At 41.7% G+C, this 17,581-nt stretch overlaps 1 protein-coding gene across 1 annotated transcript in view; it reads left to right on the top strand.

Moving 5' to 3' along the window:
* The first annotated feature begins 1,224 nt into the window (after positions 1–1,224).
* LOC126297488 (pyruvate dehydrogenase (acetyl-transferring) kinase, mitochondrial) overlaps positions 1,225–17,581 on the top strand; it is a 360,831-nt gene continuing 344,474 nt past the window's right edge. The window contains exon 1 of the mRNA XM_049988367.1: positions 1,225–1,750. Coding sequence (XP_049844324.1) covers positions 1,639–1,750 — 112 coding nt within the window. The 5' untranslated portion in view covers positions 1,225–1,638. The remainder of the gene's footprint in view (positions 1,751–17,581) is intronic.

Below are 17,581 nucleotides of genomic sequence, written 5' to 3'. Positions count from 1 at the left end.
TCCCATGGTGCTCAGAGCCATTTTTTTGAACTGAGGATGATAAGGCAGGCACTTGGGCCCGATTAACGCATCTGAGGCCACAGAGGTGGAGCTTTGCTTTCTTTGCATTTTGCTTATAATTCTTTAATAGAGGAAATAAAAGCAATTGCCCCTATAGCAAATACAGAAACTGTACCGTAATAAAAAAATTGCAGACTGAACCAAAAAGCTCAGTTCTGCCTGCTGCTGCTTAGAAAGCTGTCCATCTTGTGACCAGCATAAGGAATTGCTCGCATCCTTCCACTCAGTGCTGTCCTATACCATGATCTTTTGTGACAATGTAGCTAAAATAAGGAAGTATTTATTCTACAGAAGAGCAAAGTCAGAATAACGTAAAATCTTGCAGGAATGTCTTCAATGGCACAGGGATTCTTACTCTTGTGTGTCAGTACATTTACTCCCTAATGGGATATGTTGTTCATATTAAGAGTACATTGAAGATAAACCGTAGAATTCACTACCACAATATTAAGAGTAAAACTTTTCATATAGACTGTGAATCCCTGTCTTGAGTTCTGAGCAGAGTTTTATATTCTGATCCAAAAATTTATTGCAGGTTGTTGGTAGAATTCAGGCAGAGAATTGAATATCACCAGACGCTCTGAAGCAAATTTAAAGAAAACTCATTGGTCTCTTCTACGGTTTGTATAAATGCATGGAGTACAAAACACGTCTAAAAATGTAAACATATTACCTGTAATTGTTATAATTGGTATCGTACATAACTGAGATACTTTCTTGTGTTAATGAAGTCCTCCTTCAGGACAGTGGATATACCTTTGGACTGTATTATGATTTCTTCCTATGCTTGCTTGGACATTAGTGTCGAAATTTCTAAATCCTTGTAACTTACTCATGGTGCCAGGCAGGAATCGCAGTGTCGCTGTGTCTGCAAGTCCATTTGCAAATAATTTTGCCAAGTGTCGGATTCGCTGTATAACTCGCGGAGTAAATTGATATGTGAAAACTGCCGTCGCTTAATGAGCCACTATTTTTACCATTTAGATCGCTCTTTCTGCCTCGCACACTTTGTTGCAATTTATTATGGCTAGTTGCGAACATGGGTCACGAGAGAATTTCCTACATTAGGAGGTAAGTATCCGAGAGTAGCCGCTTGCAGCTGGAAGTTCTTTCCTAGACCGACAGATGGCGGGCCAGCTGTAGATTGAATCTGTGTCGCGTCGACGCGCCAGGCGGCGCTTTATTCCCGGCTCAGATACCTGCGCAGGTATATGCGCAGACATCGTTGCCTGTGGCCTGGCCTAAACAATCGTACAGACTTTCGTCTTTCTGAGGAAACTCTTTGTATCCATCGTAGGAGTCTCTTCGTGTCCAAAGTTTGTGTGTGGATTTTAAACTTGTGTTGTGTCGTGCTGCAAAGCAGACGCACTTGTCGTCGTTGCTGTGATGTGATGAGTTCATCAGACGAGAGTGGAGGCTGTGTTGTTGTTACTGTAATGAGAACTTTAATAATTTGCGAGAACTTCTAGTAAAATTTGTTTTAATGCAATATATACTGCCGCTTAGCGGTGGTAATTCATACTAGTCGCCTGTCACAACTATTTAATTTTTCACTCACTTTGAATAACAAAAACAAAAATGAGATTGACAAGAAGAGTGTTTAAAAATATGAGCAGCATAGCTAGTATGCTTGACTACTATTCACAGTTCAACCCGTCGCCGCTTTCAATTAAACAGTTCATTGACTTCGGTAAGTAATTCTTAAATATAATCATGTGTACTTCGTGTATTGAGATTACGTTTACACCACATTCTTTTTATTTACACGCTTACTGTCATTTCTGAGTCATTTCTTTTTGTGTATGCATCCAAATGTTCACCTAAACTGAATGAAGTACTGTTTTGCTATGCGAGCTTCACAGGGCTCGCAGTATAAAAGTTCAATGAAACTTCATAACATAATAAATGGGCAGCCTTCCTGAGCGATAGTATGACAGTACGCTTGCTTATAAATGATATACTTGTAGCATTTATTGTGCCAGAATGCATCAAGTGAACTTATAGCTTTGCATTTTGTATATATATGCGTTTTCAGTGATAAAATGGAGAATTTTTACGATATAGAGTCTTCAGGTTTGTTTTTATGTTCTTGGAGTATAGCTAACAACAAATATGCTTCTCTGGCAGGAACTTAATTTGCCATAGAGTTTGATATGAAGTGCAAATAAAGAAATGACATTAGCGATAGTTTTGGGGGAGAACAGTCGTAAAGTTTTTGGTGTGCTGCTGTTAATAACACCAGTTGCCAATGGCTAGATGTCTATATTTTTAATTTTGTATTTAGTTGGTTTAGGATCCTACCGGGAATGTATTTATTCGAGTTTATCCTATGTCATACGTTTCCAATTGCATCTTTTTCACACCAGCTTTCTGATAACGTTACAAGTAGTGAATGATACATAAATTTGCCAAGAATTTACGTTTGTATTTCTATTTACGGGTTGTAATTATGAAATTTCAACAAAAATTATCCTACTGTATTCTGTGGTCACATACTCATGGATACATACACAATTTTTCTACACTTCGCGAAGAATTTATTTCAGTTTGCTTTTTGTATATATTCTGTCTAGTAACCCTTCCTGTCACCTAACAAATAAGTGCCCATTGTTGAAATAGGATGATGAAGCGTATGTACTGACGTGTGAAGATGTCTTGCTTCAGTTGGTACGTAAAGTATACATTCCTTGGATTGTGAGACAGTTAGTTTACATCCACTGCACTTGCCTCCCACACTAGTTAATTTGATTCCTTCCTCTTTCATTGTAGATACCACTATTAAAGGCAGCATCATCTGATTTTACTGAGGCAGCCTTTTGTTATCTGTTGCTTACTGTACGTTTTATCACCTGGTTAGTTGGCAGTTAGTATGACAAATAACTTAGTAATTTATTCATCGATGGAACGTTTTACAATTATGTAGGTCTATCAACTTAATACAAGGAAAACATGTCATCTGTAGAGACATCCAAATACAGAAAGAGGTAAGTACAGAACAGGTGGTCTGCCGTGGCCTTGTAGGGACCATCTCAGCACTTGCAGGAAGCGATTCACGGAAACCTAAATCAGAGTGGCAGGACACGAATGAGCATCCGCCCCCCGCATCTGAGGGCAATGTCTTAACAAATGCACGACGACATTCAATTATATCGAACGTACAGTACTCTTACATTTGTATAGGCTTGGAACGAGTTACCTTCTTCACGTCTTTCAGTGAAAACTCTCTCTCTCTCTCTCTCTCTCTCTCTCTCTCTCTCTCTCTCTCTCTCTCTCTCTTTGTGTCCTGTATTATCTAAACAATTATTCCTTTTTTTCATTTAATGTCTGATCTGTCTACCAGGTCAACAATGGAACAATGTTTCTTAGAGCCAATTAAATGGTTTTTCTTCTTTGACGTACTTGTAATTCATTATCGGTTCCCGAAAAAGAAAATGACTCTATAACCATTTTAGTTTCATGGAAATCAGTGCCTTGTTTATTCTCCTTAGACCTTATGCACCTCAAGAATGGAATTCATCAGATAGCATAAAATTGTGGTAGGAACATTTCGCTTCGATCGCTCGTGTTTAGTTTTTCTATTTCGATAACTAAGAAGTTACTGAATCCTTACACCTGCACTTCATACTCATCAAACTCTGCGTTAGCCGGCCGGACTGGCCGTGCGGTTCTAGGCGCTACAGTCTGGAACCGAGCCACCACTACGATCGCAGGTTCGAATCCTGCCTCGGGCATGGATGTGTGTGATGTCCTTAAGTTAGTTAGGTTTAATTAGTTCTAAGTTCTAGGCGACTGATGACCTCAGAAGTTAAGTCGCATAGTGCTCAGAGCCATTTAAACCCTGCGTTAATGGACGAAGAATGCCACCCTTTCTGCTATTCAGCACGGTGATTTCTTGCTTGCTGTCAAACTTGTTTGATTCCCGGTCCCAATTCGTACTGGTACACCAGTGAAAATTTCAAGATGTGAGTTGTTCTACTCAGAGAAGAAAAGTTATATTTGCAGACCACGCCGCAGTATTTTGGTTACTCGAACGAGGTCCTGTCCTGGACAGTGTTTAATTTCTTGCCTTTCATAGACAATTTACTATCGCAGGAGGACACAAACCCACGACGAGAAAAAGAAAAACAGAGTTGTGTGTCAACGGTAGCTGAAGAAAGAAGCGGCGAATGCACCTGATATGGATGGATATTAGTCTCTTGCCTGAACTCGCTATTTCTGATAGACCATTGGCCGGCATGTATTTAGTAACAAGAAAATCTGATTTACGAGTATAATTTGAGTTCTAAAAGAAATTACTTTCGTTATCTTACCTCAGCTAAGTGTCGATATCGCTTGTAACAACAGTTTCGTGAAATCGCAAGAATACAGTCATGTCTCTTGGCAGCGACGTTCAGAATCTTCTCAATAATGTGTGATAAACGGTTTGCGTAGTTGGATAATTTTTTAAAATGCGTCCACAGTGAATCCTGCATTGGCGAAACAAGTTAGTCGATTTTTATGGGCTTTGTTTTTGCATTTACTAGGCGAACGTGGCTACACCTTTTTTGTGGGTTGTAGGAAAGTTGAATATATTCAGCAGAAATACGCCTGATTGTCACGGAGTTAAAAAAAATAGATACCACTTGTTCTTTAGAAAGTAATATTTACAACATACGCTGTTGAGTTTATGTAATTTCTTTTCATTATTACGAGTGCCCCTTTTGAAAGCGGTACATACACGAAAATTACCTTAACAGGAAATTTCAATTAATTTTACTTTTTTGAAACCATTCTCGCTACCCTCGTTGTTTTGAAGCTAGCAGTAGATAATTTTTCCATGTTGTCGCTGGCCGCTAGGCACACTGGTCGTCCCACGGCAGCAAGTTCTTAAGCAGTAGAAAATCGCCCGTTTGCAGAGGTCACATACGACACAAGCAGAATTGTACTCAAGTGCTCGATGTTAATGTGATTCATGCGATGAAACATTGCGACAAATGAACAGACGGTCAAGTCTCGATCTTGGGAAAACAGCTTCAAATGCTGTTGCGACTTTTAGGTGCGTCTTCTTCCGCGTAGTGTTTCCCAGCGAGCACAGTTTTCATCACATGCTTGCAGCGAAGAAACAGCCTCCATTCTCTTCTTGACAGGGGAACATTTTTAGGATGTGAAAGGCACCTCTTGTGTTAAAAGACCTGCATTGTTTTGCGACTTTGTCAGGAAATAGTCATTTCTACACCTCGAAATTGGTTGTTTTTTTAGCCTTCAGCCACATTTCGAGGGCTGGTATTTTGTGCTACTCCGTCAAAAAGCTTGATGTCGACAGAAGAATGTAGCTTCCTTGCTTTGGCCGGATCTTAAAGAATGGTGTTAACTGAGTTGCACAAAGGCGCAAAGATTTCGATACCTACTCGCAAGGCACACGCTGTAAGCTGTTACTGCTTCTTACACTGTTGTGTTTTTCTGAGGAATCAATGGAGGACATCTATGTGAGCGGATACCTCGAGGCTCTGTCTAAAACTGTGCACCATCTGCATGTGACAGTGTTGAGGACAACTTCTGTTAGCACTGGAGACATATCCTCCACCCACTGAGCCGCTGTCGCCATAGCGAAAACTTTAACGCCAAATTGATTTCCATTAGTTATTTTTTTACTATATCATCTCTTGGGCTAATCAACAGTCACGGCGAAGCCTATAGGGGCCGAAATATCGAATCTACGCAAGCAAAAGGAGATTGATTTTTCCGTTGGAGCCACAGTTTAAGAAGGAATATAGCCGGCCGCTGTGGTCGAGGAGTTCTAGGCGCTTCAGTGCGGAACCGCGCTGCTGCTACGGTCGCAGGTTCGGTTCCTGCCTTGGGCACGGATGTGTGTGATGTCCTTAGGTTAGTTGTGGTTAAGTAGTTCCAAGTCTAGGGGACTGATGATCTCATAAGTTAAGTCCCATAGTGCTGAGAGCCATTTTTTTTTAAATATTGTATCCAGATGACAGTATGTTCCGGCTGGAGATCCGACATGAGTATAACAAATTATTACGCAGGGAAACTTTAGGGAACCACACGATTAATGCTGTTACACTTAAAACGTTGCATTTGACCCCACTTTCTAAGTGATAATTGACATTTGTGTACATTTCGAATACACCTCTGTGTAATGCAAAATCGACCTAAAGATATTATGGCAGGCGGATCCGCCAGTTAGAAGGAGGCGAAGAGCATTGTGTTGTTAGTAGAGACACAGTAACAGCAGAATAGGTGGGTTAGGAGAGATCACGGATTTCTAACATGGACTAGTCATTTGATGTCACCTGAGTAACAAATCCATTAGGGACAATTCAGTCCTTCCATAATTCCCCCAAGTCAACTGTTGGTGATGTGATTGCGAAACGGAAACTCGAAGGAACACAAAGACCAGGTGGACCTCATGTACTGATGGACAGAGACCATCCAATGTGGTTGCAAAACACCCACACATGAAATCAGCGGAAGGAATCACTCTTGAATTCCAAAGAGACACCACAGTCGAGCTAGCATAATGACTGTGCGCGGAGTGTTTAAAAAACAATGTGGTACGATTGTCGAGCAGCTCATTAGCCACACATTTCTGTAGTCAACGCTAAGCGATGCTACTCGACAGTGGATGATTGGAATCGAATGATTTGGTACCATAATCAGGCTGTACCCTGTGACAATTCCATGGAAGGGTTTGGGTTTGACGAATGCCTGGAGAACATTACCTGCTATCATGTGTAGTGTCAACAGTGAAGAACGGAGGAAGCTGTGTTGCGGTATGGGTTACTTATTATGGTTAGGGTGTGGACCCCTTATTGCCCTTAATTAGACGCTAAACGCAAAAGAATATGAACATATTGTACAGCATTGTGTTTTGCATACAGTATTGTTACAACATTTGTGAATCAATGATTTGTGGACGATAAAATTCCTAATAAGGACTGGCCTGCCTTAGGTCCCAACCTGAACCCAATGGAAAAATTTTGGAATGAACTACATCGTCGATTTCGCTCCAAAATCCGGCGTCCAACATCACTACCGTCTCTGGTTTTAGCTCTTGAGGAACCGTGAGCTGCCATTCCTCCACCAGCATTTAGACACCTCATTGAAAGTGTCCTCGGCAGAGTTCAAGCCGTCATAAAGGCAAAGGGTGGACACACCCCATGTAATGTCCTGTAATAGGTGTCCGAATACTTTTTATCAGATAGTTTACCTGAATAGTTCATTATTTTATGACTGTGATTCTTGAACTAATTGACCACTCGCTCATAACGTTAAACCACTTAGGCTGCACATAAATGTGGTAAACATTGTTGCTTGTATTAGAGCAGTTTTGTACAACGACTTTAAGAATCCAGTTTCGCAATTAATATGTCGAATTCTTGAGACTTAAAGCACCGGAAAAGAGAATAGCTTGCAAGCGACAGGAACTGACAAGTACATCAAACAAAACAGCGCGCAAAGACTATTTGCTAAAGATGAATCAGAAATAATGTTGTCGGCCTATAGAATGAGTAACAGCCCTAATCATCTACTAATGTTGTTCAGTAATGGAATTTGCAGAAATAAATATACGAATGGAGTCAACCTGTTTTCTAAAAACTCGTATTTCTCATTACTTCTATACCTAAGCATGCCACAGCAAATCTGAGTCACCGTTAGTGATTCTTCATTTCAAATTTCAAAGTTATCAAAGTATTTTCGAACAATATTATTATGGTGAAGCATTAGGCGTTCACTTTTCGTTAAAACTATTAAGATTTTTTACCTTAATTACTGTTTGACTTAAGTATATTTTGTTTGTGTCACTCTTAAGACGTCTTAACCGAATTTTTACTACCACTGTCCACGCATCCCCCTAATCCACACACCCCCCTCCAACCTTCTAATCCCATCAACTCTGCATATACACTATGTGATCAAAAGTATCCGGACACGTAGCTGAAAATAGCTTAAAAATTCCTGGCGCCCTCCATCGGTAATGCTGGAATTCAAAATAATGTTGGCCCACCCTTAGCCTTGATGACAGCTTCCACTCTCGCAGGTATACGTTCAGTCAGGTGCTGGAAGGTTTCTTGCGGAATGGCAGGCCATTCTTCACTGAGTGCTACACTGAGGAGAGGTATCGATGTCGGTCGGTGAAGCCTGGCACGAAATCGGCGTTCCGCAATATCCCAAAGGTGTTCTGTGGGATTCAGGTCAGGACTCTGTGCAGGCCAGTCCATTATAGGGATGTTACTGTCGTGTAACCACTCCGCCACAGGCCATGCATTATGAACAGGCGCTCGATAGTGTTGAAAGATGCAACCGCCATCCCCGAATTGCTCTTCAACAGTGGGAAGCAAGAAGGTGCTTAAAACATCAGTGTAGGCCTGTGCTGTGATAGTGCCACACAAAACAACAAGGGTTGCAAGCCCTCTCCATGAAAAACACGACCACACTATAACACCACCGCCTCCGAATGTTACTGTTGACTCTACACACGCTGGCAGGTGATGTTCACCGGGCATTGGCCATAGCCACACCCTGCCATCGGATCGCCACATTGTTTACCTTGATTCGTCACCCCACACGTTTTTCCACTGCTCAATCGTCCAATGTTTACGCTTCTTAAACCAAGCGAGGCGTCGTTTTGCATTTACCGGTGTGATGTGTGGCTTATGAGAAGCCGCTCGACCATGAAATCCAAGTTTTCTCACCTCCCGACTAACTGTCATAGTACTTGCAGTTTGGTATTATTGTATGATGGTTTGGATAGATGTCTGCCTATTACACATTACGACCCTCTTAAACTGTCGGCGTTCTGTGTCAGTCAGCAGACGAGGTCGGCCCGTACGCTTTTGTGTTGTACGTGTCCTTTCACGTTTCCACTTCACTATCACTCGGAAACAGTGGACCTAGCGATGTTTAGGAGTGTGGAAACCTCGCTTACAGACGTATGACACAAGTGACACCCAGTCACCTGACCACGTTGGGGGAAGTCCGTGAGTTCCGCGGAGCGCTCCATTCTGCTCTCACGATGTCTAATGACTACTGAGGTCGCTGATATCGAGTAACTGTCAATAGGTGGCAGCACAGTGCACCTAATATGAAAAACGTATGTTTTTGGGGATGTCCGGATACTTTTGATCACATAGTGTAACTAAATTCCATGTGTAGTGTGTTGGATACTTAAGAGAAGAAAACAGCATTTACCGTGTAGAAGATAAAAGGAAAACAGTCGGTTCACACAACCAGCTGAGGGATTGAACAGAGTTATATAAAATTAAAGCAATGGTACAGTTTAACGGTGTTTACACATATACATATAACTATCACAGTTTGCCACTTCCAGAAGATGATTAATCCTTAGTCTGGTATTAACCTCAGTAACCAAGAGATCACCCATGAGAGTCGCTTACTGTGAAGCAGTATTTCGTCCTGCATTTCTTCATGAAGTGTGTCGAAACAGTTTATCTACTACCAGATTTATCCCTCCCCCCACCGCCCACCTTTTACTTTTAATCGATCTCACGGCCATTGCACTGGGAAAAACTGCGTGTACACATTTGATTATCTCATTTCATCACTGCAGCCTATGTGCGCTATTTGTTAGTGTGGGAGGGGTTATAAATCTTCTTTGAAACCTCTGTGAAGGTACGTTCTTAGAATTTTTTTTAGTGTCCACGTCACATCATGCGTCATAATTGTGTTGTAAGTTCTCCAGATGATTAAGTATTTTTCGTGTTTTGCTCCACAGTTTAGATGTGAGGTAGGTTCAATAGGTAATGCAACACTTTTTTGTGAAAGCAGGTTGGTTTTCATTGAGGATTCCAATATACTATGCTGTTCTCCATTCTTTCGGCGACAAAACCCTGTTTTTGAACATAATGTCCATTCAACGTGACGGCCTTAACGCAACCTTACTGGCCTGGTTGCCCACACGGTACTACTCTACGAGTCGACGTCGGAGACAACGTCTTGTTACATCAATAACCTCCCCATAATCTACGCAGTTTCCAACGAAGTGCATCCTTAATTGGGCCAGACAAATAGAAGTCGGGAGGTACGAGGTTGGGGCTATAGGATGGATGAGGAAGAATGGTACAGTGGAGTTCTGTGAGCTCCTATCGGGTGCACAGAGTTGTTAGCTCTTGCCTTGTCATGGAGAAGAAGTTCGTGTGAACACGCTGAAGACGCTTCTGTTAGGCGGCGAAGAACTTAAACCGGGCACACACCTTTGAGTACCCTAACTTGTGGATGAGTGTGTCAGCACTACCAACGGAGACATCCAGTTGTGCAGCGAGATGTTTGTGATCCGTCTATCACCCCGAATGAGTGTGTCCACACGTACCAACATTGCAGGAGTCACAGCTGTGTGCGGCCGGCCGGCACGCAAGAGATCGGGCGGGTTTACGCGGCCTTGTTGCGATGATCAAAGAAGCCTCGCCCAATGACGACCATGCTTTTGTTCACAGCCAGTACTTCATAGACATTCTGCAAGCACCTATGAATATTTGTGATGCTCTGTTTTTTCCTCCTAAGGAAACTAAATGACAGCTCCCTTCTTGGAACGCACCTTCGTTACATGTAATTTTGAAGGCTACTTACAGCGTTGCTACTGTAGGGGCTGAAGCGAGAATTTTCCACAATGTCCCACAGCGAATTCCGCATCTTTTCAACAGAAATTGGCCGAGAAAGAAAGTGTTGCAGTACTTGTTGAACGCCCCACGTATATTAAAAATAATTAAAGTGACTTAAGCTGATTTCATTACTTTCTTCTGCAGGATCTAAAAAAATTACACAAGTCTTTACAGCAACTTTGGCGGATTTAAAAATACCTTTAAGGAAAATGTCACCGATTTGTGTGCGTGGAGCTTCCCAGTAACGTTCTCTTGCCGACGAAGTAAAGTTGTCACATCTGTGCAGACCTTGTGAGTTAGCTTCATTGCCATGAATCATACAGAGACGAAAGGTCTCGGCAATGGGCACAGACGTATGTTTTGTGAGCTATTTTTATTTTTCAGGGACGCTATAACGTCGGGCGCGCCGTGAGAACGTACGCGGGTGACAATGTTTTCTGTAGGGAGTCCCAACGCAAGACAAGTATGGCGCGAAATGCGGAAGAAATGCGAAAGCCGAAATACATATTAATTTTAGATTCCAAGGTTGGCGGCCAGTCACCAGAAACGACTACTACTAATAAATATAAAGTAGTGCTTGCAAAGCTGCCTAACACGGAACGAATACATAAAATTAATTGTGGATGAGGCAGATGCGAGTCTGAGACTGAGTGGAAAAATCGTTAAGGGAATCTAATTCGTCTGTGAAGGATGTAGCCTACAAAACCCTCGTTCGACCAAACACTTGAGTATTATCCGGGAATCTTGGGCCTTTATCACGTAAAATAATAAGACACAGGAAGAACCAAAGAACAACAATGCATTTCGTCTCGGGTTCCTCTTGGTGATGCTCGTCCAACTCCAGTGACATTTAAGCCTGCAAAAGAAATGCCATGCTCCACCGAAACCGCACGTTGTCAGAAGAGTCGAGCAACATATCACTTCCTCCACCGTGTATCATCCGAAAAGACAATATCTCCCAAATTGGAAAAATTGGAGCTTGCACGGTATGTTACTGGCATACGCCTTCCCTCGATTGGAACTAGAAAGATGATGGCAGTCATAACTCAAGTACCTGCCACCACCTGCCTTAAGGCGCCTTTCGTGGTACAGAAGTAGATGTAGAAGTCACACTAAAGCAAATCGGGTAGATAATACACTTTTTGAACGTGAATACTTGCAAATCGTGTAGTCTGTGCCTGGTTTTTGGAAAGATCACTGTGTTGTGGAGTCTGCAGCGAATATTGCCTATTTTATGAAGTAATGTTCAGCCAAAGACTTCGCAATAAAGGTGTTCCTCAGAAAGAACGTCACCAATTCCGCGAACTGAAAGTGAACGGAAGTTTGAAGGCAAAACACAGATCCATCAAAATAATAGTGTAGCAGCGGATAGTAACTCCCTGAACGTTCTGTCATGACATCTTTTCAGGGCATACTGAAAAGTAATGTCTCAAATTTTTTGTGAAAACTCTTAAAGATTTTTAAATGAAATATATTATTAACACTTTACAAATTTATTCTTCGTGTCTGCATCTATGCAGTCCTCTGCCGCTACAGGGTCCGAATTGTAAGGTGTAACGTAACTGTGTCGGTGCGTGAGAAACAGCATGTCCTCGTTATCGAGTTTCGAATTCGAATAGTTCGTTCACACATGGAGCACCCTTTCCTTCATCATAACAGTGGAAGACCGCACATGAGTGTTGCGATATCTGCAAAAATCTCACGCCCAGGGTTCGCTGTCATCGGCCGTCCTCCGCAGAGTCCCGACTTGGCTCCGCCCGAATTTCATGTTTCCAAAACTTAAAGAACATCTGCGAGGACGTCACTTCGATAATGATGATGCGACGCAAGCAGAGCTGAGGTTGTGGCTCCGTCGACAAAGTCAAACATTCTGCAGTGACGATATCAGTAAATTGGTCTCTCGTTGAGATAAATGTTTTTGTCGTCAGGGTGGTTATATTGAGAAACAAATATATAGACATGATGAATAAATACGTTGAATGTTACTAAAGTTTGCATTATTAAAAAAATTAAGAGTTTTCACGGAAAAGATTCTGAGGCATTACTTTGCAGCAAGCCGTCGTAGAAACTGGGGCACAGAGCTATACGATTAGCATCACTGATAAAGAAAATTAACATGTACGATTAGGGCTGAACTAATTTGGTGAACGTAAATGACGTTAACATGACCGATGCAGTAATATTCGCCAGATAAAAGAAATGACACACACACACACACACACACACACACACACACACACAAATGTCTCTGAGCACTATGGGACTTAACAGCAGTGGTAATCAGTCCCCTAGAACTTAGAACTACTTAAACCTAACTAACCTGACGACATCACACACATCCATGCCCGAGGCAGGATTCGAACCTGCGACCGTAGCAGTCGCGCGGTTCCGGACTGCGCGCCTAGAACCGCGAGACCACCGCGGCCGGCCACACACACACACACACACACACACACACACACACACACACACACACAAATAAATAAATTACGATGGACGTTAGCTAAGCAGTTACGTGAGAATGATGTACGATCCTTTTATCATCTATTTAGTTCGCTTGCTGCATGTGCTGTCTTGTCTAAATCGAAACGCCTTGGGTGAGTCTTCAGAGCACATCCGTTTTACGAACCATTTCAGTCGCTAGGATGCTTTCTCGCTTTTTTAATCCTGAAAGTTTCGTTGTTAAAGATCGTAGGATGGCTGTAGGAAACTCTCAGGCTGACATACTGTTGGATTCTCGGATTTTGGTCGGTCTTGAAGACGTCCCGATGTGGAACACTGAACGATATTGAAAATACGGTCGTAGGTATCTTCTTGCTGTGTTGCATGGAATTGTACATTCCTGTATACACGTTGTCTTAATACGTTAAAAGATCGAAGAGAGACAAGGATATGCCACCCTCGTTTGGTTCGATAATTGATTCCCTTACAAAATAAATTCTGCATGCCGCAATTCCTGTCCGCACTCTAGATTTTTTCGGAAAACTTCGGGATAAAAGCATAATAAGTGTTTCATATTAATGTGTAATTTAACTATACATGTATTTAATACAATAATTACACAGAATATTATAATGGTTACACAATAGTTAAATAACAAGTCTGAACAGTCGCTAGTCGCTCTACGGCCGCCTGGGCCAGTTGCGTAATCACTTTGCGCCGTTTTCTCATTTTCTTTTCGACACTGTCGTAACTCTCGCAATCGCTCGAGACTGGACTTTTTAGGTTTTTGGATTCCTTTCAGTGGCATCTTTCCTATGACTTGAGATTTCTATAATACCGAGCATACCAACGGGTCATTAAGATGACATCTTTCATTATTTTGTAAATTTAAATTTAATACCGCTCTTAATTTATACTCTGGTGGATATTTTTATTTTCTCACTTTGGGTGTCAGTAGTACTCCGCAAACCCTTCACAATGACACTCAAATCAATGTCCTAGCTAAACGCTTTTCCATTCTACACCAGTTTGTAACGTTACGCAAAACTAATTCTTAAAAATGACGTGCATACGTCTACGCTGGTACGTGACGTCACAGGCGAAACAAATAATGCACGATGACACGTAAAAACATGATCTATCCATCGTGAGCTCCACCATTGTTTACGCATTATGGGAATCGTAGTTAGCGATTCAAATCCGACGGTATTTTGTCACACGACGAAATTTGAATAGACGTTTTCACGATTAATGGGAGATATTCGCATTTAACCTGATCAATCTGTTTAACAGAAGAGACGTGGAATATATCGCAAAGGAAGTAACACTTGGCCGTTCCGCTAATAGCTTTTGTTTATGTTCGTGATCGTATTCATAATGAAAAGGATTTGATACATCATATAGGGCAAGGTCGTACAGTGGTTGATGCTTTGGCTGGGTTTATATCATTTGAGACAGATGGTGTAGTGGTAAGTTGCTGGAGTATTATCCGGAGGGATGTTGGTTCAAACTCCGTCCTGCCATTCAGATTTAGGTTTTCCGTGAGTTCTCTAGACAGCTTAACGTAAGCGACAAGATGGTTCCTTGAAAATGGAACCACTGGTTTTCTTCTCCGTCCGGGCATGCGTCGCCTCTAATGAACTCGTCGGCAGAACATAAAACCCTAATCGCCCTTTCTGTCTGACTGTTATTCATCAGGAGAGGGGCTCAAATCCCTTCCTGACAACGTCCTATTTTCGTATTTCCCGTAGAACACTTTAGGCGAAAGTTAAGGTCGTTCACTAACAAGATGACGAGTGGTTCCTAGCCTCAATCTTTGCCAACGAAGTAAATGTTAGATTTATGTTTTCGGTGTGGATGAGACGTTAAAATCGAATCTCGCTTCCAAAATCCCTTGCTGTCATGTTTTAACGAACAGGCCACTGTTCTTATGATTTAACGGTGAATACAGTATCAGTTATTGTAAATTTTCTGCAAGATGATAGCCTTGTTATTTGGTCCCATGGGTAGAGAGGTAGTCACTGATAAAACGTAAATTCAGTTTATCAAGGATGACAAAGGGAACTGTCACTGCTTATATAAAGAAACACCGAAAAAAATTTAGGGTTGGTGTGACATTCAGTGGAACAGTGGAAAATCTCAGCTCGAATTTTAGTCCGTTCGTTATGGAATACGAGCATTGTCGCCGCTACAGGTTTTAGCGATTTCTTATAACTGGAGCTTCTAGCCTATTTTTCTCTACTGAAGAAATCGCCTGCACAATAAAGGGCTACTACAAACGATTCATTCTTTTTCAAAACTATATATTTTCCAAAGTATTAAATGTACAAATGTGATTGATGCGTGAATAGAACGGTACTCACCACGTTTGCATTTTGCACTCTGCAAATGTTCTACGAGTTCCCGTTCTGATCACACGACACACGTCCATGCGGTGGTAAAGTTCGTTCCATACCTTATGTAGCAAGATCTTGGCGGTGGTCATCGCAGTAGCATTGATGCGTTCTCTGAGCTGTTCTAGCGTTCTTGGCAGTGGGGGTCCGTAATCACGGTCATTAATGTACCCCCAAAGGAAGAAGTCACAAGGTGCTAGATGAGGCTACCTGGGTGGCCAAGGGAACAAAACCACTGCGCCCAATCCAGCAGTGCGGAAATTCGTCCTTCAGGTAGCGACGAACATCGATGCTCCAATGAGGAGTTGTCCCGTCTTGTTGGAAGATGAAATTCTCGGAATCAGTAGTTAGTTGTGGAAACAACTACAACCACAGCTGCAACATACCAAGGGTCTGGGACACTGCACAGAGAACAATAGTGTTACCTTCGCCGGATCTCGTTCATGCTTCACATTTTCACGAGGATTTTCAGTGCCCTGTACTCTCACATTATGGCGATTAATCTTTCCAGATAAAAGGATGGTTGCTTTGCTTCGTCGCTGAATATCAGCTTGTAGGCAAAAAAACTATTTCTCTCTTTGTCGTCATTTTGTCAAGGCACTGCACTCCCAGCGCCAGCTGCTTGGACACATTGCAAACTCGGTGAGTTTCTTTTTATGCACAACTCATATTTGTACATTTAATACTGTGACAAATATAAAAGTTTGAAAACAAATACATCGCGTATAGTAGTCCTGTATCATGTGACGTGTTTAACATTAACACAACTAAGTAGTAGTTGAGCTTATCCCTTACGGGTATTTTAGAACCATAACTGTTAATTGAATGTAAATACAAAAAAAATTGCTGCCAATAACTTTTTTGAATAGTTATTTATTATTCCAGGAATCTGTTTGCTTTTATAAGTTTCGCTTTCACAGTGTAAATGCAAACAGGTTTTTGTTAAAGTTGTGAAGTGATGTACCAACTGGCCATCAAAATGGAAGCAGACAGGTGGATACGAACAGAAAAAAGCTGCCCATACTGTCGCAAGCCAGCACCCAACATTATGCTAGAAATAGTGATGTAACTTCCAGAAAACCATCTGAAGATGAACCTGAGAAGGTTCGAAAACTGGTTCATGGAATAATAAAGAACTATTCAAAAAAGTAACTAGCTGCAGTTTTTTGTTTACATACGACAAAATGATTTAGGGATACAGAGAAAATGTCATTTTGAACTTGAGTTCGTTCTTCTGAAAGTGAAATACGTAGTGGACCTTCTGATTTTTCAGAGTAGGTCGGAATCCTGCTTTTAGTTTCCAATTGTGTGTGTACCGGTATTTTTCTGTAATAAATTATCAGAGCCTAACTGCCGGTTTTCCACAGATATTTGGCAATTCCTGTGTGCAGTGTGCCATCTTCAGGGCCGATCTTAGGTTCGGAGGCTTTGAAAGAATTTTAGTCACCGGAAGAAGGCAGGATAGCAGGTTTGGTGAACACAGTATTCCTGCAGGCGGACCGGCCAGAGCACTCTTTATAATGCTTCAGAAGCGAGCACGTTAAGCCAAGGCGTTCGTTGCTGCGTTCACTAATTCTAGATGCAAATATCAATAAATTAACACCACTTCGGCTCGTTAGAGCGTTAGGAAACTGTCGCATACCTATAGGGTCGTTTAGCGTAGATTACCTGTCTGCATAGTGCAGGACACTGTGTGCCTTCTGAGACCGCATTCGATGGCTGTTGGTTGAGAAATTCCCACTTTGGACGACCCTCTTCGTGGAATAAGAGAATCACTTAGTTTTAGCATGCTGGTTTACTTCTGTCTTTCAAAATGAATACAAACTGTTTTTCAGATATCGACTTCTAAGTATTACGTAGTATATGCTATTAACTACAGTGACGGAAGAAAAATCGCAAAATGATAAAATAATTAATATATAATAATGAAATTTCGGTAATACGTGTGTTAGGTAACATATTTTAGTGATTAACATTGCAAGATCACAGGTTAAAGTAAGCGCGAGATAAACCATTGCAAATGCAAACGTACATGCATTGTGTTGTACAGTTACCGGAGTCACTTTTTGTGATGGA

This window comes from Schistocerca gregaria, chromosome X (genome assembly GCF_023897955.1).
Source record: "Schistocerca gregaria isolate iqSchGreg1 chromosome X, iqSchGreg1.2, whole genome shotgun sequence".
Taxonomy (NCBI): domain Eukaryota; kingdom Metazoa; phylum Arthropoda; class Insecta; order Orthoptera; family Acrididae; genus Schistocerca; species Schistocerca gregaria.
This window is presented reverse-complemented; position numbering and strand designations above follow the sequence as displayed.